The 23,343-nt window shown below is 45.6% G+C and overlaps 2 protein-coding genes across 10 annotated transcripts in view; one reads left to right on the forward strand and one right to left on the reverse strand.

The window, feature by feature from the left end:
• The window catches only part of SYNPO2L (synaptopodin 2 like), a 34,718-nt gene extending 17,418 nt beyond the window's left edge, over window positions 1–17,300 (reverse strand). Inside the window, exons 1-2 of the mRNA XM_040564370.1 lie at window positions 16,539–17,300; window positions 2,711–2,862 (exon numbers count right to left, since the gene is read on the reverse strand). Coding sequence (XP_040420304.1) covers window positions 2,711–2,862; window positions 16,539–16,643 — 257 coding nt within the window. The 5' untranslated portion in view covers window positions 16,644–17,300. The remainder of the gene's footprint in view (window positions 1–2,710; window positions 2,863–16,538) is intronic.
• The window catches only part of SEC24C (SEC24 homolog C, COPII coat complex component), an 87,242-nt gene that overhangs the window by 35,271 nt on the left and 28,628 nt on the right, over window positions 1–23,343 (forward strand). For 2 of the 9 annotated variants that reach the window (XM_040564362.1, XM_040564368.1), the window contains exon 1: window positions 17,375–17,509. The exons of 1 other annotated variant lie outside the window; for it this stretch is intronic. The gene's annotated coding sequence lies outside the window, so the exon portion shown is untranslated. Of the gene's footprint in view, window positions 1–17,369; window positions 17,510–17,766; window positions 17,858–18,113; window positions 18,132–23,343 lie in introns of those variants that run through there. 6 more of the 9 variants (XM_040564356.1, XM_040564355.1, XM_040564367.1 and 3 more) reach the window with 6 other exon arrangements.

Consider the following 23,343-nt stretch of genomic DNA (forward strand, 5'->3'; position numbering starts at 1 on the left):
TGAGCACACTGGAGAGGGAGGGCTGAGGGCTGAGCTGGTGTTTCAGGTGTCTTTCATGTGGCACAGATAGATACCTACAGGGCAGGCACATCTCTGACATCAGCTACTTGCTCTCATCCTGATTTTCTGCTTCATGACCTCTTTGAAAACCAGGTTTTAAACACTCGAAAATCAGAATGTCCTGAAAGCATAAAAATCTACTCAGCTTGCTTAATCAGCTCCCAGGCATTTCTCTTTGGGAGGTAAATTCCTGCCCAGCAAGCATTCCTCAGCACAGCTGGCCGTGCCCACTCAGCCTGCCGGGCAGGGCTGCGAGGTGGTGCCCTGGCTGTCACGCTGCTCTCCAGCTGCTCCTGCAGCTGGAACTGCATCTCAGACCTGTGCCAGCTCTGCACACCAGGGCATCCCCCAAACTGCTCCAGCAGTTTAGTTCTCTGAAGGAAGAAGTCGGTGCTGTTTGCTTGCACAGCCTTCTAGACGGGAGTAAATAGCAAATACTTAGAAGAAAAGGACCCAAGCACTCTGTGGAGGTAGGTGAGAAGATCTGTGGCCAGCTCGCTGCAGGCTGCTTCACAAGCTAGCTGCCAGTGTCTGGATTTTGACGACTGCATTGCAGACATGCCAGCCCAATCCATGCTGGCATTTGCCTTTGGCTTAGACATGGCAATTCCAACCTGTGAGTCAGCTGGAAGGATGACTGGGGTAGGAACAGGACAGACTGGGACAGTCAGTCCGACTGCTGACTGCCAGAGGGAGAACTGGCTCTGCTGATGGGAAACAAGCCAGCTCTGTCCTCCCTCTCCTCAGGAGCAAGCCCAGAGTTCAAAGGCAGTTTGATTCTGGACCACACAGATGGGGTGGGGAAAATCCTCCTTCCCTTGCCAGAGTCACCAGGGCTTGTTGGATTTATAAAGGAGCCTCACATATTTGCCTTTTGAGCATGCATACTGGGAAGTCAGGTAGAGTATGGCCTCTGTAAAGCTGTGGAGTTCATGACTTGAATCCCAGTTCTTTTTTATCCAGCTTCTGAACTGTGAAAAATATATATACATGTCAAATGTAAGACTTGTTGTAAGCTAAGGGTGGGACAATTTCTCTATTTATTTTTTCTAATAATATTTGTATTATGAACTCTTACTGGGGAGCAAACACAAACCTCCCTAAGCAAAACAAAGAAGTCCTTCCTCATCTTTAAACACTTGATCAGATAGCTGAAAATCATTGCTGCTTATAAGCCAATTTCTGTGGTTCTGCACTGTACATTCAGGTCACAATCTTCCTTTTTCTCTTCACACGCATTCCACACCAACAGAGATACTTTCTTTTTCAACAGAAATACATACAGCCCTGCATACTGCAGTCATCCAGCCACCTCTCCTCTCTGAAAAGAGCTAATTGGTGTTTTCCTTGGGAATATAGATATAGATTGGGAATAGAGATGTGATGAGAAGGCACTATTTCATGATTCTCCAGTACCCCAAAAGGAAGCCAACTTCATTGATTAGTTACGTTATTCCCAAGCCATCTGATGTTGGCTCTCAGAGGGCTGATCTGTGAGCCCTGCGAGAAGCCTGCTGTTGTCACATTGCTAATTCAAAGAGTGCTAATTTTGGTCCAGAGGAATTTGCCTGGGCACCTGTTGGCTGCAGATGGGCTCCAGTGGGGTGAGATAAGGCCTTGGCAAGGAGCCAGGCGCTATTCCGGCCACCTTGTTCAGGGCTCACTCATCCCACTTAATCACAGCAGTACAGGGGGAGCACATCAGAAGGCACTGTAGCCTTCCCCAAAGCCAAGGGAAGGAGCCTACATGTTCTTGCTTTTCTTCCTTCTCTGAGCACTGCCCACCTCCACCCCCAATCTACAGATGCCAGCAACCAGGGTGGCTGTCCCTCCCCTCTGCCTTCTCAGGGCTGCAGAAAATCCCATTTCTCAAACACCTTCAACAGGGCCTTATTTCCTGAGGGCAGTTTCTGAGTTGGCAGTGGTGTGGACTAGCTGGGACCTCACACAGCTTTGCTGCCGTTGTCTTTACCTGATTCATTTACAGCTTGTGCCTTATCTAACGTACACTGAGGCACTGGGCTGGCTTTAGCACAGGTAGAAACAGTGAAGTTATTGGGACCATTTGTGTGCTTAAATTTGAGCCTGATTTCTAGTATTCTGGAGACTGGAGCTCTCACCGGAGATTGTTCTTCCTGGAGAAACGGACTCACCTACATACCTCTGAGCTTTGTAGAAGTCCCTGTTGGACTATAGTGGTCTGCCGTAGCAAACACTGAGGTAATTTTTGTGTCACTCTTTGTCCTGGCTCAGTTATCCAATGCATCATCAAATCCATTTCTACAGAATGAACTGGGTCTCTGTTAATTCCTGACTTGAATTGTCCTATGTCAACTGTTTGGTTGTAGCCTAAATTGCTCACTCTTAGCAGCACAGTCCTCACACTGCAAGTATTACCCTCCAGCCTAAGGGGCTGGGACATGGAAATCTGGGGTGAGTTCAAGCCCAGTGCTAGGCACTCTGGAGAGCAGCACAGAGAATGGATGACCACATGTTAGCCATGCAGAACTCCTTCTAGGATGGCTCACAGAATAGAGAAACCAAAGGCTCCCTGCCTGCCTTCTTCCTGCCAGGTGTAGATAGCTGCTGTGCTGGGTGAAGCTGCTATGCTGCCTGCACTGTCTCAGCATGGTGCTGGGGAACAGGTTACCTTTTCACCCGGATGTTGAGCATGCCGTTGGAGGAGTCAATGATCTGCATGGCAGTAGCATGGGAGAGGCCAGCACACGACTTTCCATTGATAGATACTAGCACATCATTTTCCCACAGGCCTCCACGGCATGCTTTGCTTCTCTTTCGGATCTGAAAAAAACAGAACAGAGAGGATAGGGATGAAAGTCAGAACAGCAGCTCTTTAGTGCAGTTGCTTGTCTCCTGCTGACCCTTTTATTGCTCCGTCCCTGAAAGAATAAAATAAGGCCTAAGACTACTGTGCTGCCACTGTGATGGACCAGTCCCCTGTGCCTTTTGGCATTTGCATTTGTGGTAGTTCCTTATTCCCAGCTCTCCCTGTATGTGGCTGCGTGTCAGCATTTCCAGCTGTACCCACTCCTGTGATTCTGTGGTGTGATCCCTGACACACACTGAGCCCCTGCAGATGGGATGCAGATGTCAGCCCTCGAGGAAGCTGACATCGGGAAGAGTTGGGGGCTCTCTGGCACTTCCTGCTGTCAAGTATTCCTGCTCGAACAGCTTTGGCCAATGTATTTCTGGACATCTGCATCATGCCGTATGGTGTCCTGTTACACAAGCGTAAACGTGGAGTAAATCTTTAGCCTTAACAGGAGCTGTGCGAGATATGCGTTGCTTTGTCTGAGAAGGGAGTCTGGGGCTCTAGTTCCAGACTAGTCCCTAACCTGGCCTCTCGTGGCCATCTTATGTGGTGGCCACACCAAATGTTTCCTCTTCCTTCTGTTCTCAGTTATCCGAGTTATCTTCTGTATCTCAGTTAAACTTCTCACTGAAACCCACAACACAGTCTAGCATTTCTGTTAGAGCAAGCAAGCAAACCAAGTGCCCACTCGGCCTGAAAACACAGAGCTCTCCCATGTAGGTAAGCAATGGGACAGTTTTCTTGTAGGACAGCTTGGCACCCATAATGCACTCATTTTGCACGTAGAGGAATTGCCAGACAAAAACACTTCATGAGAGCAAATCGTGCCTAAATGCACTAAATTTGTAAATTCTTCTAGAAATTTTATTCAGATCTTGCAGTTAAGTGAGAGACAAATCAGTGCAGAGCTGTTTAACAGAGGGTGCAGCGATCCCTGAAGAGAGGTAATGTGCAGCACGGCACCTTCTCCCATATCTTAGGGTTTGCTGCTTGAGCAACCAGACTCAGCCATAATCCTCTGAGGGGCAAGAGCAGCAGTCCTTGCGGGTCAGCCTGTCAGCAGAACTGGAAGGTACTGGGGATGAAGATGGAAAGAGGGGGGATACACTCTGAGTTTTCTGTGTGTTCACTGGCACTTTATCACCCTGTAGCCTCTCCAGCTTGACCCCAAATTTTGCCTCTGTGCTTAAAATAGGGACTCTCTCATCCCAGCTGCCATATCCATCAGCCTCTGTCATTTTAGGCCTTTATCTTCCTCCTTGTTAATAAAAGCCAGGAATGAAAACATGTGGGTCTGTAATGAACCACTGCTGAAGAGCTACTTTTCTGCTGTTACAGTACAAATATTGCGTCCTGATACTCCCTCAAGGTGCAGCTGTTAACTGAGAAGAAATAGCAGACTCGTTTTCCAGTGCTGCCTACTGAGACTGCAGCTAATGCAGAGGGTTAGGGGGCTGCAGGGAGGGGAGAAGGAAGATGTCCCCCTGGTATTCCTCAGAAGGCCAACTGCTGCTCCATGCCAAGTGCATTGTGCCCAGCACTGGATGGGAACACACTTGCTGAGTACCTCTCCCAATTTTGGAGTGTGGGAAGTGAGGGTTAAAACTGTCAGCAGGTGCTGAGAGCATTCTTCACATCCCATCATACTCCTCCATGCTCACTGAAACCAGCTGGTCGTGGGCTGCTGACCACCCAGCCCAGAGGCGTTCGGCCTCACCAGCATCTCACCAGCCTCTGGTCCCTCAGCACCGCAGGAACCTGCCAGCGAGCACTTGGCACTCCCAGGTCAAGCTGCACTCACGCACAGCCTGCTGCTGCTTCAGCACGCTTAGATCAGAGCAGGCTGATGGGATGTCAGCTGCCCCGTGTGGGCTGAGCAAGGTGGGTAGGCAGTGCATGTATTTTATGGTTAGCACACATGCCGGCCCATCGGCTCTGGCTTGGTCTGTGCTCGGACTTTCCCAGGGTGGCAGGAGGTCCGCAGGCAAAAGCTGCTCTAGTTACTCCAGTGCTGCTGTGGGAGCTGCGAGCTAGCTCTGTAATCCAGGAGGAGAGGTCTCCCCGTCTCCATTCCTCCTTGGGAAAACATGCACAGTGTCCAGCCCAGGAAGAGACCTATAGAGTCTGAAAATAGCATGTAAGTGTTCCTGGCTGTCAGTCCCCCACAGGTTTATAAATCCTTCCCCAGAACTTTGCAAATCTGCTTCCCTGGGGCAGAGGGAAACATCCTGCTCACAGCTTCATTTTAATGACAACTCCCACCCCACTGCATTTGCCAGAGAGGAGAGCAAAGGGGTTAAAGGCAGAAGGGGAATGAATCTGCAGGGAGACAGCACACCCCGCAGAAAGGACAGGACTTAATGCACAACCACGTCCGCAGGCTGCAGTCCTGCTTCATTACTTCACGAGTGCCAGCACAGTGCTGTGGAGCCCTTTAATGACAACCGGGAGCCTGCACGTCTCACCTCTCACTCGCAGGGGGGGCAGCACTGAGCCCTCGGCGTGCCAGGCCAGGCTCACTGCCCACCCTGAAGGTCAGGCTGCCCTCCAGCTCGGCCATTTGCTGCCCATGTCGGAAAGATGCCCTCTCCTGGGCGCCCAGCAGCCTCAGGAAGCGGCACTAATGGAGCTCTGCACAGGCTGCAGACAGGGAGGACGGTGTCACCCAGCAGCTCTTTGGAAGAGGATGGGGAAAGGATGGAAAAGGAATCCTTCTGTAGGGATGGGACAAGTGGGATTTCAAAGAGAAATCCTCTCTGCTTTCTGAAGCAGATCCCTCGAGCACTTTCTTGTGCAAGTTAGAGGCAGCAGTGAGGGACTCTGAGAAAGCCAGGGGTAGCTCCAGGGGATTACACTACCCAATCTGCAAGGATTGGCCTCTCCTTTTGGAGGGGAAAACCCCACAAATTCTCTTCTAACTACCTATCTGGTATACTTTCCACTCCTTGCCTCAGTAGACACCACCCCCTCCCCATTGCACACTTTGGCTCACTTGGGAGAAACGTCCTGCTTACTTTTCAGCTGGGTTTAGGGAATCCCAGTATCAGGGCCTTACTGATCCATGCTCCTCAAAATACAAATCAGTATGGAATACTGGAACGATAAAGTAATGAAATACACTGACACAGAAGATTGTCCCTCTCACTGCACTCACACCAAGACTTCTGTTGTGACAAAAGAGCTCTTGTCAGAGAGGTTTGGTTTTCTACAGCACCTACGTACGTGCACGTATATATGCCTGTTTTCCTTTATGCCTGTTTTCCTTTATGACATCGCCCTGTTTCTCTAATTGATCATATTGAATCAGATGGGAGGGAAGGGACAGAAGCAGCTGAGGTCAAAAAAGGAAGAGTGAAAGCAACAAATGACAAAGAAAGTAAGAAGAAAAGGTGTTGAAGGGAAGGCCAGTGCTAGGAGAGGCTGAGAAGGCTAGGACTGGGGTGAGGCTCTAGCAGAATTTTCTCAGCACAGCCTTGAAGAGACAAAAGGACATGCTGCTCACTGGACATGTTTTGGGCGAATTCAGCCTAGCTTTCGGGAATGCATGGGAGGAGGGGGTCAGATACAACTCGGCAGCATCTGTCCTTCAGTATGGTCTATATTTAGGTAGTGGTATGTGGGGGGTGAACACACGCTGGGATGCTAAGAATAGAGCAATCCTGATAGTAACTCAGTGGCTTCCCATCTTGCCTGAGTACAGCCCATGGAACCTGTCTTGAAACTCTGCAACCACCCTCCCTGCTGGCCACAACCCCTTCCTCATAAAAAAAGAAAGATGCTGTGGGTAATCAGAAGTGGTTTGCAGAGCCTTTCAGGAATCAGCTCTAACAGGTACATGCCATCTTCACCCTTGCCTCCCCAAGGCACTTAACACCTCTCTCATCAGCAGAGCTCAATCTGTACAGCAGGAAGACAAATTACATTATCCTAAAATCTGCCCAGCAGCAACTGAGCAAGCTCAGGCCAAGTAAGAGTTGTATGTTGACTACAAGTGGTCTTTCTCCTTCCCCTCTCTGATTGCATCTCACATCGTACAGCTGTCCTCCTTTCCCACCGCAGCTACAGTGGAGTAGTTGCACCCCATGGCAATTCGGCAGCATTTATATTTTATTTCCAGTCTTCAGTGAAATGTAGTCGTGTCACAGGGTCCCCAAGGAGGGGTAAGAGCTGCCTTGTTGTAGTATGAAGCAATATAAAGCATTACCAAAGGGGAATGAACTCAGGCAAGATCTGAAGAGCCAACCAACATCAGGGTCTGCTCCTCCCAGAACTTCCTGCTCAGCTGAACCACAAACACAGCAGCTGATAGCTGCAAGAGAAGAAGCAAACACCCTCCACCTCTTCTTTCAGCACATCTGTATTGACATTATTTTGGTTACTGGAACAGTTTGGTTTTCCTACGGGGCCAGGGCCGAATCTTTATTTGAGCAAGGAAAAATACACCCCTGTGGTTAAAGCACTAGACTGGCATCCAGGAGGCCTGGATGAGTTTTTGTGTGACCTTGGAGAAAACACTCACACTGTGAACTGTAAATGACAGGAGCCTAGAAATCAAGAAGTTTTTCAATAATCATTTGCTCTGACTCTTAGATTTTCTTTGTCTCAGCTGCCCATGTGAACATAAAGATCCAGTAAGATACTATTTCTATGCCTTGCCTGTTAAGGATACACATAGCATCATATCTTTGTGGTAATGCTGTATTTTTATTAGAGGAGAATATTTACTCTAACCTATTATAACTACACTATCCATTACAATTACACTTTATTTTGTGCCAATAACTTCCAATAACTGCCCAAACACCTTGTTGCAGGTTAAGAGGTGGCACTGGATGACTTGCATCTTGCTAAAGCAGGTCCTGTGTCCCTGCAGACCTACTTCAAAGGTCATCCACAGTGAAGCTTAAGCAGAGGGTATTGTAACTCCCTGTTTAAGGAAGAGAACAGACATTTTCTGGAATAATAAATGAACATATCAAGAGAGGGTGGTAAAAGAATGTATCTTGAACACAAGGACAGATTGGGTGGTTTTTGGGCAACGGATTTGGAGATGAAACCTGGTGGTGGCAGAAGATGCTGGTGCTAGACAATCCACTAAGTGTGTACAAGATTCCTCTAGTCTGTTACCACCTAGAGTGCACTGGTGAGAGGGATATAGCTATCCCAGTGTTGGACAGAGAAGACATCTTCAGTGCACTGGGCCTAATTCTGATTTGTACCAGTGGGTACAACCGATGTAAAACAAACACAGGCAAGCAGGGGCTGTTAGTTTTGCCTGTCTGTTGAAACCAAGCACCTTAAAAATGTATTTTGTGCTGATATTACAAGGGAGAAAAACAGAAAACAACCCCAAACAATCTACCTTCTTTGCCTAAGCAAAGTTTAGCATGGAGCTTGCTGTTGGGAACAAGTGCCTAGCCAAAGTTGACTGCAGGTAGACAAAAAGAGGCTTTATCTCCATGGCCTTTTGTTACTTGATAGGAGAGTGGCTGAAAAGTGAGTGAAGTGTTATACCACTGACAAAGAATAATGCCACATGTACTGCAATAGATACTAAAAGTATTTGGTAAGCATTTTGGTTTCAACAGAGTGAACCAGCAGGATATCAAGGGTTTTTCATATGAAGCAAGGATTCAGAAAGAACAGATAGGTATATCAAAAAGCAGGAGTCCTGGTGCCCACATCTAGCTGCTGGGACAAGAGATGGGAGTGTTCAGAAGAAACATGCTCACCTATTTCATGTAGATCTCTTTCTAGATGTTCAGCCTTCTTCCTCATGAGATAAAAGATTTTAGATCTAAGGGAATTAGAGCTCACAAGCAAATCCAGCTACCAACATTTTACAGTGTCAGGCACTGAGCCAGGACAGGAGTGAGAGGGCCTTGAGCACAGGGCAGAGTCATCCAGAGACATGGCTTCAGTCCTCCAGAACAAGATGCTCTCAACCTTAGCACTATGTGCTGGTGCTGTGCAGTGAGGATAAAAAAATTTTGAACAAAACCCTTATTCAGAACAGAGGACTCTTTTTAGTTACTATCTATTATTGAACAGATGCAGTCTCAAGTATAATATGCCTCCAAAGCATTACACTTAGGCAGGGCCAACTAGAAGATGACATACCTACTATTATTTTGATAGAATTAGGATACAATCCAAGTCAAAAACCATGTCTGTAAGAAGTTATTGTACACAACATTCATCATATTTGCAAGTGTGGGCTACCGCACCAAAAGACAGCACTCATTAACCTTAATAGAGCCTCTCTGAAATTGTCTGAGACGGATGAGCACCACACTTCTGCAGCTCTGTGGCCAGGACAGGACCAGCCAGGACAGGAAGGGATTAGACAAACAGCCCTTTCACCTGAAGGATTCAGAGAGACTTTGGCACAGAATCGTACCTGTAGCAGGTTGAATAATGCCAGCAAAATGCTTGTTAGTGTCAAACCATTGAAATGGTCCTTGTCCCACCTTTGGCTCCGGCCAGCTAGTGCTCTCCTGAACAATTCCCAGGCACAGTTTGGGAGCTAGAACATTGCCCATGAGCAGATTGCATGTGGCCACCCTGCTCAGGAGAACAGAAGAGTTTTAACTGCTGGGCATTGCTCCATGCTGTATGGCTCCATGGCCTCCATGCCAGAGTGGTCCCAGGCACATTTAACGCACCACGTACAGATGTAGCTGGTGTGGTTTCCCCACAGCTGCTGATAGTCACCTGACAGACATGCTTCCTGCCTGCTAAAGCATAAATAGGATGCAAAGACATAACTGTCCAGTCTCTTCACCTCTGCAAGGAGAAGACTGGAAGCTTTTCTCACAGTGTCCTTCAAGCAGAAGTCTTAGATGAGCCGTGAAAGCAAAAAGCATGAGGCAGCACAGCTGTGGTCACACAGCAGAGGAGAAATGATTCAGGACAGTAATGTGTGGAGGACCAGAAGACAACATCCAATTTTTTCATAGGCGTGACTTCATCATGTCCCTTGGAACACGAAGGTAGGCAGGGGAAAGAAAAGATTTAACCGAGTGAAATGGCTTGAGGAGTGAGAGAGGAGTACTATACCAAGGGTTAAAGATTAGCTGAGAGCAAGTGTAGACTAGAAATCAACTTCCTAATTGTTTTCTAACTATCACAGACTTCCCAATCAGACTGGAGAGCAATCTTTCAGTGTTCTGGAGGGAAGAAGATACATCTAGTACCCTACATTAGGGTGAAGTTGATGAATTTGTGAAGTCCTTCTAGTCTTGTTTTGAAATAAGTAGATACTGCCACTTAGCATTTCCTGTGTCATTTCACTGAATAAAAGCTCTTTTTGGTCTAAACCACAACCCTGTACTCCACAGTAAAGACAGTTTGCAGGGAATGGCATAACCAGTGATCCCTTCCATCCACACAGCCTGCTCTCCGTGCTTGACAGGGAGCGCCTGTATAAAGCTACTTCCCTTGCAGGTAGCTCCAAGCCCCTGGTGATAGAAGGAATTGTGAACCAGATCCTTGGCTGATACAAATCAGCAATGGTGATTTGCAGCTGCAATAACACGGTTTTCTCTTTTGGCCACCTTCCTATGATTATCTTGGAGGTGCTATCCCCTCATCTCTGCTGGGAAGAGCAGAGCTCTCCTTCCAAGCTCTGCACCTCGCTCACTGCCGTCCCAGCGCTGCGCTGAACTTGCAGCTCCTCGGCCACAGCGCAGCCCTGGAGCCCCTGTGCCCTCACAGTACATGGTGACTGCCGGGCTCCTCTGAAAGTCCCACCGGCACCGCAGCCAGCTCTCCTTCACTGGCAGCCAGTGGTGGCACCTGTCTAGGCACTGACAGGCCATAAAACATGCCCAGGAGCACTCCCAAAACTGCCTGAGTAACTCCTTCCACAGCGCTGCCAGACATACGCAGCCCTCCAAAGCCAGCGTTAGTGACTGCTATAGAGAAGGCTGCCAGTCACACCTTAGATGTGACGTTAAATGTCTGCAGGAACAGGTACAGACCTGCCTGTCCACCTTTCACTGTACAGAGGAGAGGCAGAGAGAGTGCTTGCAAACCTGCAAGCCATCAGCCCTATTTGGGTTGGAGCTGGCAGCCTTCAGCAGGAATAATGTCACATGAGCAAAGGCGAACAGGACAGAGCAGCCAGGCCATGGGTCACAGGGACCAGTGGCATGGCATACGGCAGCAGGGCTCTCTGTTATCTGGCAGAGGAGACAGTAGAAACAGAGGATTTGCAGCAGAGAAACACACAAGAAAGTAGAGATAGGTAAGAAAGAGGTAAAAGGGAGGTTGTCGTGAACTGCTCTTAAACAACAAAACAGTTGTTGCTTTTAATAGCTATCCAGTCCTGTGGTCACTGCTTCCCCTAACGATTCACTCCATTGCTGCAGAGCATTTGTGCAAAAGTGGGAACTGAAAGGAGCCTCCTGAGTTAAAAGGGCCAATCCTCTGTTGTTTCACATGCCAGGCTGTTTACTCCAGCTCATAACCTGATTTTAAGAGGTTTTCAGTTGTTTGCCTGGATTGGAAAGTTGTTGCCAAATCTCCCTGGTTAGTTACCTCTGGTCTTTCTGTGCACACTTGATCGTTGACAATGCTGTCCTATATTTGAACAGTGCTGCTGGTGTTTGCCCAACATCTATTTGTAGACAGCAATCATATCTCTCAACCTTTGTGCTAGATGAAAGAAGCCTTCTCTCCTGTCCTTTTCTATGGCTGCTCTACCTGAAATCAATTTTTTTTCAAAGTGGCTGGCACCATAGGTGTGGTAATTCCAGTGAATTCTCACTTGTACATCAGACAGCAACATCAATGCCTTCCTGTTTTGGTTAAATGTAGCTCAGCTGACGCTCATTTGTTTGCCTTTTTTTCAGAAATGCATCATTTTGCTGGCTCATTATCCTCTTGTGATGCACTAATATGCCCAGATCTCTCTCCTCTACCATCAGTACCTCTTGGAAAGCTTCTTGTTTCCACTAATTTCTTCAGTAGTACTTGTGGACCAGACTAAGCTGGAGGTACAAGTGTCTTCTGTGCTTTTTATAGTAACTAACTGGGTTTCCCTCTAATGGAATAAATCTTGTTTTGTAGAAGACTCCCTAAAGGCAGTACATGTACTTGTACCATCTTAAAGCTGCCCTGTTGATCCTAAAAATGATTTCCCTAATATAGCTCCATGTTATGTTTCTGCTTTGGCTGATGATGGATTTAATGCTTATGTCCTATCTTACGACTTTTCTCAGACTAGCTATTTCACATTTTATTTAGTTTCAAGTGCATTTGATGCACATACCGTTAGTGCAAAGAAATCCTCCAGGATCTGATGGTATTATTCTCCATTACTGTATGCTCTTTTCGGAGTGGGTGAACCTTCTCATCATTATAGCTTCCCCTTGCAAGGTATGCTGTACATGTCAGGAAAATGTGCTTTTGCTTCAGCCTTTCTAAAATAAAAATCTTGCCATCTGTGGACACTTTTTGTTTCTTACTTCTGAGCTTATTTTCTCTTTCCTGCTGTTTCTGGCCAAAGATCTGTTGTGTCGTGTTGCTGTGTTGTTGCGTTGCTACCACACAGCCACTGAGCTATACAAAGTCACCTTTGGTTTGGTAAGGGGTAGTGTGAATTCTCATTATCCTCTATCTGCTTCACTGGGTAAGAGTTAAAAGATTCATTACAAATGATAATAAGCTAAATGTGAAAGCACAGTAGTTCAACTGATTTCAGTTATAAGGACATTGCTGTAACTAAGAACAGATAGAGGTTTTGTTTTCCTTTTTGGGTTCTTTAATCTTATATTTTCCCTATATTTGTTTCTCTAGTTCCCCATATTTCAATCCTTCCTAATTTCTGCAGAATTATTCATGTCCTCTGTTGATCCTTTATCCTGCTGTGTATCTGCCTGCTGAGCATATTAATGTCTGTTGTTTTTTCAGCTTACTCATTACCAAGTTGATATTTTAATATAACCCTAATTTAAAAATCATCTACTCTTTTCCACTGAGGGTTCCCCAGACACTAATAAATTCTCTTTTGCTTCTTCTTTTGCCTCACCCTCCACTCCTACCATATCTGTTTTTACGAGACTGAATTGTTATGGTACCACCAATCCTTCATATACACATCAGACATTTTTTAGCACACAGACACTGCAAATGATTGTTAGGGTGGAACAAAATATTCAGTGTGTGCTTTCATAGGAAAGTTTAAGACAAAAAGAATAGACATATGCAGTTACAGATCTGGAACCATGTAATCAGTAGAAATTAATATTAGCATTTCAATCTTGCTTATGTTATTTAAACTTGAGCTTTTTCGTCAATACCCACTGGGAGGGAGAAGGGAAGGGAAGGGATACAACAGGCCTAAAGAGTTTTCAGAAATAACAGATATCAAGAACAGGAATTAAAGTGATTGATCATTTGATTGATATCAATCAGATTGAGAATAATCTTCCATATAGAAAAACAATAAAAAGATGATGATGTAAACATTAGAAAGAAGAAAGGCAAGAGGAACTGTGACTGTGTAAAATGATCATTTAAGACAATGAATTTTCCATGGATTTGTAATACAACAAAGAGTGACTCAAAACGGGAAATCCTACTTTGTGCAATATTTAGTCTTTGGAATGTCTGACTGCATGATGTTATTGGATCTTCATTGGGAAACAGTTGAGATTTAATCAGACAGGTAAAACTAGTTGTTCACAAGTAATTATCTGTTTATGTATAGGGTAAAACACCAGGACTGTCAATTCTCATGTACTTCATAGGGTATGCTCATAATCAGCTGGGGTGAAAATTTCCCTCGGCATTGCATTACTAGAAAATTAGATGCATTGTTGAAGTTTACAATTTCCTCTGACACACCTGTGTTGCAAGAAACACAAAGGAGACAGGAAGCAGGAGGTGGACTGACCATTAACCTCGTCTGGTATAGCAATTCCAGCATTTCTACATAACTACAGTGTAAACCATTTATATATAACTTATTTGTTATATCTGATTAATTTCCACTCATTCAGCCCAAATAAGTTTTTTATCTGCTTAGCTCTTCTTCAGCCAGAATGGTATAGAGAAACAATTTGATTCAACATCCAAGGGCAAGCATCTTTCCTTAGTGCTACTCCTATGATTTTTCTAGTCTAGAAGTTGAAATTGCCTTAAACGACAGCACTGGAATCCCCAGGGAAACCCAACTGTATCCACTCAAGTATTTTCTGGTACCTCCAGGATATTCGTGTCTGTATCTTCTTCCGTATTTTCTACAGATTCATCCATGTTCCTGTTCTGTCCTTCCCCATTCTGTCCAAATAGATTTTGCTCTAAGAACCAAAGCACTAGTAACAATTTCTGTTCTGATAAGACAAAATTTTCTTGGCTTAGAACTTCTCTTTTTCCCCAAGAGTCCTTTCTTTGACAGCAACTAGCTTACTAATAGACCCTTCTCATTTATCTAACCTGTCTTTCCATGCATGCACAACATGTTCTTCACCATGCTAACAAACACTCTGTTATTTGACCTTACCTCCACGAGGCAGGCTCAGTCTCAGTGACACCTCCCTCTGACCACATGTCCCAGTGCTGTGCAGTGGCTCTGATATCATGGAGTGGAGGCTGAACAAAGTAAACTGCACATCCACAACTCAAGGGTCCCAGCTCTAATAAACCAGTGGAGCTCTAACAAACCAATACAGCTCTAACAAACACAATACTGCCCTCTTTCTCTGTGTGATATCATACGGCCACAATCCCTGGTCAGGATTCCTTAGTGTTGGGACCATTCCCATCTTTGGCTCCCAGAAGATCCAGATGCTGTTAGAGGTTTGGCAGATGCTTTGCAGTCAACATTTTGGTCCAGACTTCATTCTACAGGTGTGTCAATAGCAGAATCCTAACTGCAGAAGAATGAGGAGTTGATCTTTCAACTCAAAGAGCCAAAACCTGAGATTCAAACTTCTGCTCTCTGCCTGGTAACAGAGGAGTCAGGTTACTCCCTGAATTCTGGGGGTTTATTCTCTTCTAAGCATTCTACATTCAGATAGGACCTTACTAGGTTCCCAGTAAGGATCCATAAAGCCTTTCTTTGGAGACTGATTAAACAGTGTTGCCTCTATGACAGTTAGTGTTTATGGTCACCGGGATGCCAATAAATTCTGGATAATAATAGCCCCAAACAATAATTGTAAAAGCAGTCCTGCATGAAGAATGATTTATGCTCAAATGGATTTGTATCAATTATATTTTCCATATTTTTTTTCCTCACATTGAAAATATATATATATTTGCATTGTTAGACTTAAGGTACAACACCAAGTTTGGGATGAAAGCTAGTTTTAGTTAATATCTTTCTGTAAGTGCTACTAATCCTGGAGCAATATTCCAGTCACCTTAAAGTGCAACTTGGTCTGGGCACTGGCTAGTTCTTGCTGCTGTTCTTTCCCAAGTACTCTTTATAAAGACACTCAGTACCTCCTTCCTCTTCAATTCCAGTTTCTTGTCTATTGAAGGAAAACAACGAGTCAAAACAATTCTGCAAAATTTATGTGGCCAATGAAAATCCCATTTTGCTAATAACCACCGATTCCAGATACCTGTTTCAAGGATATTCCTTCTCTTCAGCACCTGAAGCTTTCTGAATGTTAGTTTTCCTACAGATAATGTTTCTTTATGTAAGAAATGTCTACTTCAGGGCCAAGCTACAGAGTTCCAAACAACTTGATAGAAGTTACAGATAAACACTCCCTAACCTAGGGGCACAGAACACTTCATTTTAAAATTCTCTGTCAGACCCACAATCTATTTAAGGAAACAGAAAAGGTTGGGCAAAGCATTTTTTCACACCTGCTACTGGGTGCCTTCCAGCGAGACATCCCAAGATATCATTGTGTCAAAGCTAATGCAGCTGTTACAAGCTTAATAAACAGAGGCCCTTTTTTTCTTAATTTTTAACCTACTCAGTTGTCTTTATGTAAAGAAAACAGGGACAGCTGTTGATCAAAATTAGTGTAACACAAAGCTCATATTTGTTCCTTTTTATTATTTCACCTCTCTTCCAAACAACTGTTTTTCTTCAGTCCTTGAAATTGAACCCGTATTTGCTGCTTAGAGCATCAAAAATACTTCAGACAGTATTGAGAAAGCTTTGCCAATGTAAGAGACCCTAAGAAAAGCGCATCTATTTTGAAAGCTGGAAAATAATGAAGTGTTAGAGACAGTTTAATTGAATTACAAATACGGCTTCTGCTGCTTTGACTTCGGTTGCTTTTAATTTCGTTGGATGCCTTACACAAACACCGAAGCCTCCATATGTGAATGTGAGCCCTTTTTCTTGGATTTTCACTGCTGTTCTACCTCTGCAGACAACTGCGGGGTATTGCACAGGTTATATGTAAACTGTGTGAGCTATCCAACTTGCACTGAGAAAGCAAGCAGATCTTCACCAGACACTTGTCTATTTCTGCCTCAGTAGCATCCGTTTCAGGACCCGTATCCCACCCCGCACCCTGCCTGACCATTCCACCCAAGTTTTCCTTTTCAGACCTGCTGTCACAGTAAGGAGTTCCTGTGGTCCTTACTGGCAGTGAAAGATGCCTGCCTCAGTAGAGACACCTGACTTGAGCAGAACAACCCTGCCCTCTCAGTTCACATCTTGAGGTCCTACCTTGGACACCTGAAGGGGTTTTTTCTGCTCAGAGCCCCCTTGCAGCCGGAAGCCCCAGGGGGCACCTCCAGACAGTGTGATGAGCATTTCTTCCTCAGCTCCCATGACTTCTGCGCTTCGGATATTTTGTCTTCCCAACGCCAAAACAGACTCCGGTTTTTAACAGGCAGTATTTCCCCTTCCCATCTTCACCATTCACGTCACGACTCCCCAGTCCCCCAAAGGCCCTCTCCTCACTTCTTCCTTCAACTTCACGCACACCAGAGGAGAGTAGAGACCATCAAGCCCAGCCTTCCCCACTCTTCTGCGCTCCCAGCTGCTGCCCAGCCTATGATTAGACATTTGATTCTGCTCCTGGGAAGGGGCCAGCGCCGTCCCGCACACGTGTCCCGTCAATCTCCCCCCATGCCCCTCGGATCCTTCACCGGAGCGGGGCTGAAAATAGCTCACCCCTGGCCCTGCACAGCTCGGGCTCACACTGGGGGTTGTTCAGTCAGCACTTTTATTTCCCCGTTCCACCCCAAATACAAATCCCAGAGCCGCGCAGCACTCGTTGACAGGACGGTTTGGGGCAGGGACACGCCTCGGGGACACCTTTGTGCAGGTTCAGGTGACAGCACCTGACCCTGAGACCAAAGCGGGGCAGGCGGCAGGCTCCCCGCTGAGGTCCCCTTCACTGCCCCGTAGCCAGGGGAGCGGCTCCGGGACTGGGCTCCCCCTGAGGCCCCCGACGCCCACCGCTATCACGGGGCGCCCTCCGGGCCTGGCCCCCCGCCGTGACGTCAGCGCCGTGACCGCGGGCGGGGCGAGCGCTCGAGCGCCGCCGGCGTCAGTGCGCGTGCGCGGCATCCGGGCCCTAGCGGGCGGGGCGAGGCGGTAGCTGAGGGTTGGCGGGGAGTGCGGACGTGGCAGGCGACGGGCGGCGGGCTCGGCGGCCGGAAGCGGGCCCGGCAGCGGCACCGGCACTGGCGGTGAGTGGGGGGCGGGCGGGGGGAGGCTGTGGGGCCGGCCGCCGCGCCCGCCGCCGCGCCCCGAGGTGCGGCCGCAGCTCCCTTCCGCGCCGCGGGGCCGGGGCCTGCCGGGCGCTGCGCGGGGCCCGCTCTGCCTCCGCGCCCGGCCCCGCCCGGCCCCGCCGCGCCGTGCTCCCGTGGTGGCCCCTGGGCTCCTTCCCGGGGGCTGGGCAGCCCTGCGGGGCCCCCCTGCGCTGCGGGACCGGAGCTCGGCGGCGGGCAGCGCGCGGCCTCGGGGAGGCGAGGGGAAGGGGAGGGAGGCGGCCCGGCCGGCAGCCCGGCGGGGCCTCGGAACGGAGGCGGCGTGAGGTAGGCTCTTGCTGGCCGCCTCCGTGCGCCTTCAAGTTCGCTGGTGTTGTGTCGCTGCAGCCCGCTTTGGGTTTTGTGAGCGCTGCCCTCTGCAGTGGGATGCAGGTCGGTTTCAGTTCTACCTGGTCTTGGGCCATAGCTCAGCGTCCACTGTGTGCGCGTGGCGATTTCACTCAACATCCGCAGGGCTTCATTGGCAGCTGTTACGCTGTGCCTAGAGCCCTGTCTAAACTTCCCCATGCTGCAGCAGGCAAAAGTTGTGGCAGGAACACAGGTGAACTGTTTACACCAACATCACAAGTGTCCGCTAGAGTTGTTAACATTTCTTATGATAACGTAAAGAATAGAGATTTTCAGTTTGGTGCACAGCATTAATTTTCAGCTGTTAATGCAATAGTTTCATAGAAAACATTTCTAGTTTCTTTCTGTTAAAAGGCTCCTGAGTAAACGGTACTAAAGGTTCAGGGAAAATGTTAGAGGGGGAGAAGCTGCCATCTGACATACAACACACAATGCCAGTCTTCGTTTATGTGCCAAGTCACATCCCTAGAGCGAGGTGGCTTGTTGCAGGTGCTGTCGTAGGCTTTAGCCTTTATAATGTGGAGTTGTTCAGAGTGGATCTGCAGATCTTTGGTGTTGATGGTTTTTTTCCCTGTCATAGAATAGGTAATCTGGTTATGGGATTGTTAGAAATACACTTAGCCTAAAATTCTCCCTTAGAGGAGACTTGCTGTACACTGTCAGCAGAAGTATAAGCATCTCCTATTTTGTGTGGGAGAGGTTCTCACATCTGGAACTGTTTCTTTCTGCTTAAAGCTGTACCATTCAGAAGAATCCTTTATTGCTATAGATAGTGTGAAGTGGAAAGTGATGAAGGCAATATTGCTTTTTAATTTGCTGGGACAGTCACTACAGGTTCTAATTTCATGGCAAAAAGCTGAATTCTGACAGAGAGCAGATGTCTAAAGGACTATTTATTTAATGAGTTGTTTAATGCTTGTACCTTTTTGAATGTTTTCTCCAGCTACTTACTGTAGGACTACATTTTCTTCCTGTAACATTTATTATCAGAAGGGTCAAAAATCCAAGAAAGAATTGGTAGTTGGTTAAGGAAGGGCAAAGTACAAAGAGTGACTGAAAATAATCAACAATAAGGTCTCACAGAACAGACAAGGTGGATGTTTCTTGTTATTTAGGTTTGATCTTCATTAGCAATGAGTTGTGAAGATAAAGCTTGTTTTTTACATGTTCAGTGAGGTTCATGGTTAGCACAGAGATCGTTAAACTATGAACCGGGCAGTCATGCACCAGGAAAAGCTAATTGTGAGATTTCCTGGTTTCCTGTGAGTGATAGGAATTGTGTAACGCATATTTGCGTAGAGGAAGTCAGAGTATAGATGCTTTGGGTGAAAAATGGGCAGTGTTACAATGTATGTGCAGAAAGGTTGTGTACCATTATAATACCCCTTTGGCCTTACTAGTTACTTACCTGTTTGTTTGTTCTTCCTTCTGGCTTTGTCTATAAACTTTAAATGACTTTCAACTTTTCCTAATCAATTATACTTGTGCAGAGTTCACCAAAGTGTAGTCAGATGACTTCACACATTGTAACGTGTACATGGAGTTAAAGCTAAGGAAGGAGGTAAATCTTTCGCTGTCATTTTTTTGATGTGTTATTTCGAATGACTTTTGCCCCTACAGGACTGCTTTTTAGGAGCAATGCCCATGACTGAGTGTTTGTGATTTATTTTTTTTTTAGAGCTTTATTCCAGAGGTAGAGATGTAAATCAGTCCTACCATTCAACTTCTCTCAGTTTTATCCTTTTTTTTTTTTGACTTAAAATTCTAGTGATGATGATAGGGATTGGAAATAGTGGTAGGCTTAAAGTCAGGTAAAGACTAAGACTTTTAAATTCCATATTCAACCACTTCTGCAATCTTGTAACTTAAATTTTGTCTTGGACCTTGCCAAAGATGATGAAACAACCTAACAAAATAGGGTTTGAAGTGGCTCTTATTTAGAAGAACATGGAGTGATCATACCTGAGAAGTGAATGATAGATTGAAAGACCTTTTCAAAACAGTCCAGGAAGGACTGGCCTCTGAAATTCTGCACCAGGACCTGTTATGTCAAGAAGTTCTAGCAGCTAATCTATCTTTTGTTTTCCTGAAAGTCTTTGGTGAAAATACTGAGGCTTCTGGACTTTCACTGGTGTAATTACGTTGTGAAGTTTCATTTTTAAAAGTGGATGTCTTACACCTCTTGTGAGCTGTCAAAACAGATGTTTTTGGCTCAGAGATTCAATTCCCGTAGTGTCACTTGGGTTGATTTGGACAAATGTATGGGATGCATGCTGCTGTAACGGCCCAAGCACTTCCAGATCAATTGCCAGTCTTTGGTTTCCAGGATATGAGCTTTTTTTCCAGACTTCTCTGTCGAAAAACAAGACAGGAGCTTCTTGGATCTGAAGAAAGTCAGGTATTCAGTGAGTGCTTGTAGAGGACATCATAAAGTTGTAACTGAAGAAAAAAAGCAAGGATGTCTTTTTCAGGAGAGTGATCTGAGAATGGTGTAACTTTGCTACTTCTCCAGAAAGTTACAGCCTAGATGCTTTAGAAGCCCTGTAGATAATCTGAATTGATCTGTGGAGATGCTAATTGTTCCCTTCTGTCCCATCTTTTGGAAGGGGTTTTGTTATCTGTGGTCAGAAATCAAGTTGGCATATTTCCTTCAGTTCCAGGAAAATATAACAGGCTGTGCTATCCTCTTTTTTTATTATTTTTTTTGAACAAGGATCAAGTCTCTCCAGAAGTTGAAACCAACAAGGCTTTTATTTCTCTGGGACCAGTGAAAAAAGGGCTAGCATCTTTCTGAAGAAAAATAATTTTGCTGTACACACTTGGTTTAGGAAGCAATCAAGAACTGATGAGATCAAGCTTCTCAGTTTCAAAAGGGAACTAAGTGAATGCAAACCAAAAAAAAATTATGAGCTTGCAGTTTGCAAAGACTGGGGAGGCTTGCTGATTGAAACACTCATATGAATCACCAGTTGTTTTTTTTTAAATAGGCCATAAAAACTGAACTGTAGTCTTTGTTTGGAAACTAAGGAATCCAGAAACCATTACAAAAGTTAAAGATCTGTTCCCAGTATTACTGTGTATTTTTCTACCATCAGTTTGTTGCTTACCAGCTTTGGTTGTCAGTCTTATTGAACAGTATCCCAGTATAAATTTTAACTGTGTGCACTGACACTATTTTGACCAAAACATCCATGGTCAACTGCCTTTGTACAGAGGAATAAAAGAAAATGACAGTGATGGCTGTATATTCTGCAAGAAAATTGAGTTATTTGTAGTAACATCGACTTGTTGTCATAGTATTTACCACTAGCATCAGTCCTGGTTATTGGAGCTCTGTGTATTGTAACTTGCGAGTAGTAATATGATGTTCGATAGCATCTTAAAATATTACGTTTGGCTTAGTTACAGTAATGTGTTACCATGTACAAATGAACGTCCTCGGTACTTCTGTCAAGTGGAACAGCTTTCTTTCTCTATTTCTTACTGTATGGTGTACGTATTTCATTCTTTGTCGTCTTTCTTCATGTCATAAGAAATAGAGCATAAAATCTTCCCTTTTCCCACTTCTCTTCGAGTGACCAGCTTCTAATTTATGTACACTTTTTTTTGGATGCAGGCAAAATGAAAGCTGTTTGATAAAAATGACTTGTACTGGGGGAGAGGGAAAATGGATTCATTCAGTGACAACTCTTTTCCGCCTTCTCAGAAGTGGATACTCCTGGCCCTGCCCTTCATGATATTCCACGTCGGTTATGAGCAAGCATGCCACAAGCCTTACATTTAGAGCAGGTTGAGCAGCCAAGATAAATGAAGCAGCCTTGTCCGCAGTTTCAACACCAAGCTAATTCTCGAGTCTTCCTCTTCCTTTCAGCTCCCTCTTTGACCCTCTGCTGCTACAGAGCAAGTGTCAGTTTGTGTTGTGGTGGAGGTTGGCCTGTGCTGGCTGTCACGTGGCCAGCTAAAGGTTTGAGGTGTATCTGCCTTTCTCTCAGTTGGGGCGCTTTGGAACCACACAAAGGAGATAATTACCTAGTTCTATTTTACATAGAGTCTATCTCAAAACATTTTTCTCTGGAAAATTTGTATTAAATGAGCTTGCCTGTTGGTTTCAGTATTACTGAGAAGAGAGCAGGAAGCAGAGAATACTTTCAACCCAAGTGGGAAATGCTGATGTTCACAGGAGGGAAGGGGAGAAAAGCTAACAGGAGAATAGTAAAAGGTCATCGGGTGGGGTCACCTACTGAATATACACTCAGACCATTAAGTCAGAAGTTGTTTGCTAGGGACACCCTTGAGGTTTTGCCCCGTTGTGCTTTGGAGAGAAATAGAATGAAAGATTGATCTTTTCTAGCACTGTTGTAATTGCTTGGGCAAACCTGAGATACGTTCAGGAATATTCACACTGAGTCCTGCAGAGTTTTGTAGGTGTGATGTGTAAAGAGTGTCTTAATGATTATAGCTCAGGAGGTGTCTTGCAGGAGGCTGCTGCTTATCCTGCAGCTTTTCCTGGAAGAAGGACCTGTTTGTAGGAACAGTGACTGGAAGCCAAATTCCTCACAGGCAATCCAAAAAGTGATAGTGAGGGGCAGGAAGAAGAGAAAGCAGCCCTCCCTCCTTCCTCAACTCCAAGTGCTGCCCGTATGTTCTGAGCCACTCAGGTAGAGGAGTTCTCCCTTTCTTTAACCCCCAGCTTTGGAGGAGGAGCTGTGCTGCTTGTCTGGTTGCACTGGACAGAAAAAGGATGTGGGTAGGTGTGTGATTGCAATGTGGTACTAGTTGCCTGTTTGGGGAGGAAGAGGTTAACCTTCGGGGTGCTGGGGAAGGGTGCTGGTCCCAAAGTCCAGATTTCCTGGCCCCGTGGCTGCTCAGGTTAGACTGTTCTGCAGAACTAAGTCAAAGGTGGAGTGGGAAACCTGAATCTTTAGCAGTGACTGTCTTGCTTGCTGTAATCATGTTTAGAAACTCTGCAAGCTGATCAAAATTCGCTGTAAGCTGTTGTAAATGGCGTTATATGTTACTCTCAACAGTAAATTACCCTTAAATATTAAAGAAAAGTTTTTCTAAACAAAAGCCTTCTCACTGCCTCTGTGCAGCTTGAAAAATAGAGATATAAAACTTCATATGAAAGGAAATAAATATCTGATTTTCAGAGTAAGCATTGGCATGCTTAGCATTAAGACTTATTGTGTTTACTAGCTCTAGGAGGTTAAATGTTGAATGTATGGTATTACGTTAGCTGTCTTCTGTAAAGAAGTAGATGTGTGGTGTAAGATGTGTTTTCCTTTCATATAATATATGTGCACCTGAAAGAATTCATTTGTACATGGATGGTTCTTACAGGTCTGTAGTTATTTTAGTACCCTTTGCGTACAATTGTTGTGCCAGTTGTTGAAATTATTCTTTGG

The sequence above is a fragment of the Cygnus olor genome, chromosome 7 (genome assembly GCF_009769625.2).
Source record: "Cygnus olor isolate bCygOlo1 chromosome 7, bCygOlo1.pri.v2, whole genome shotgun sequence".
NCBI lineage: Eukaryota > Metazoa > Chordata > Aves > Anseriformes > Anatidae > Cygnus > Cygnus olor.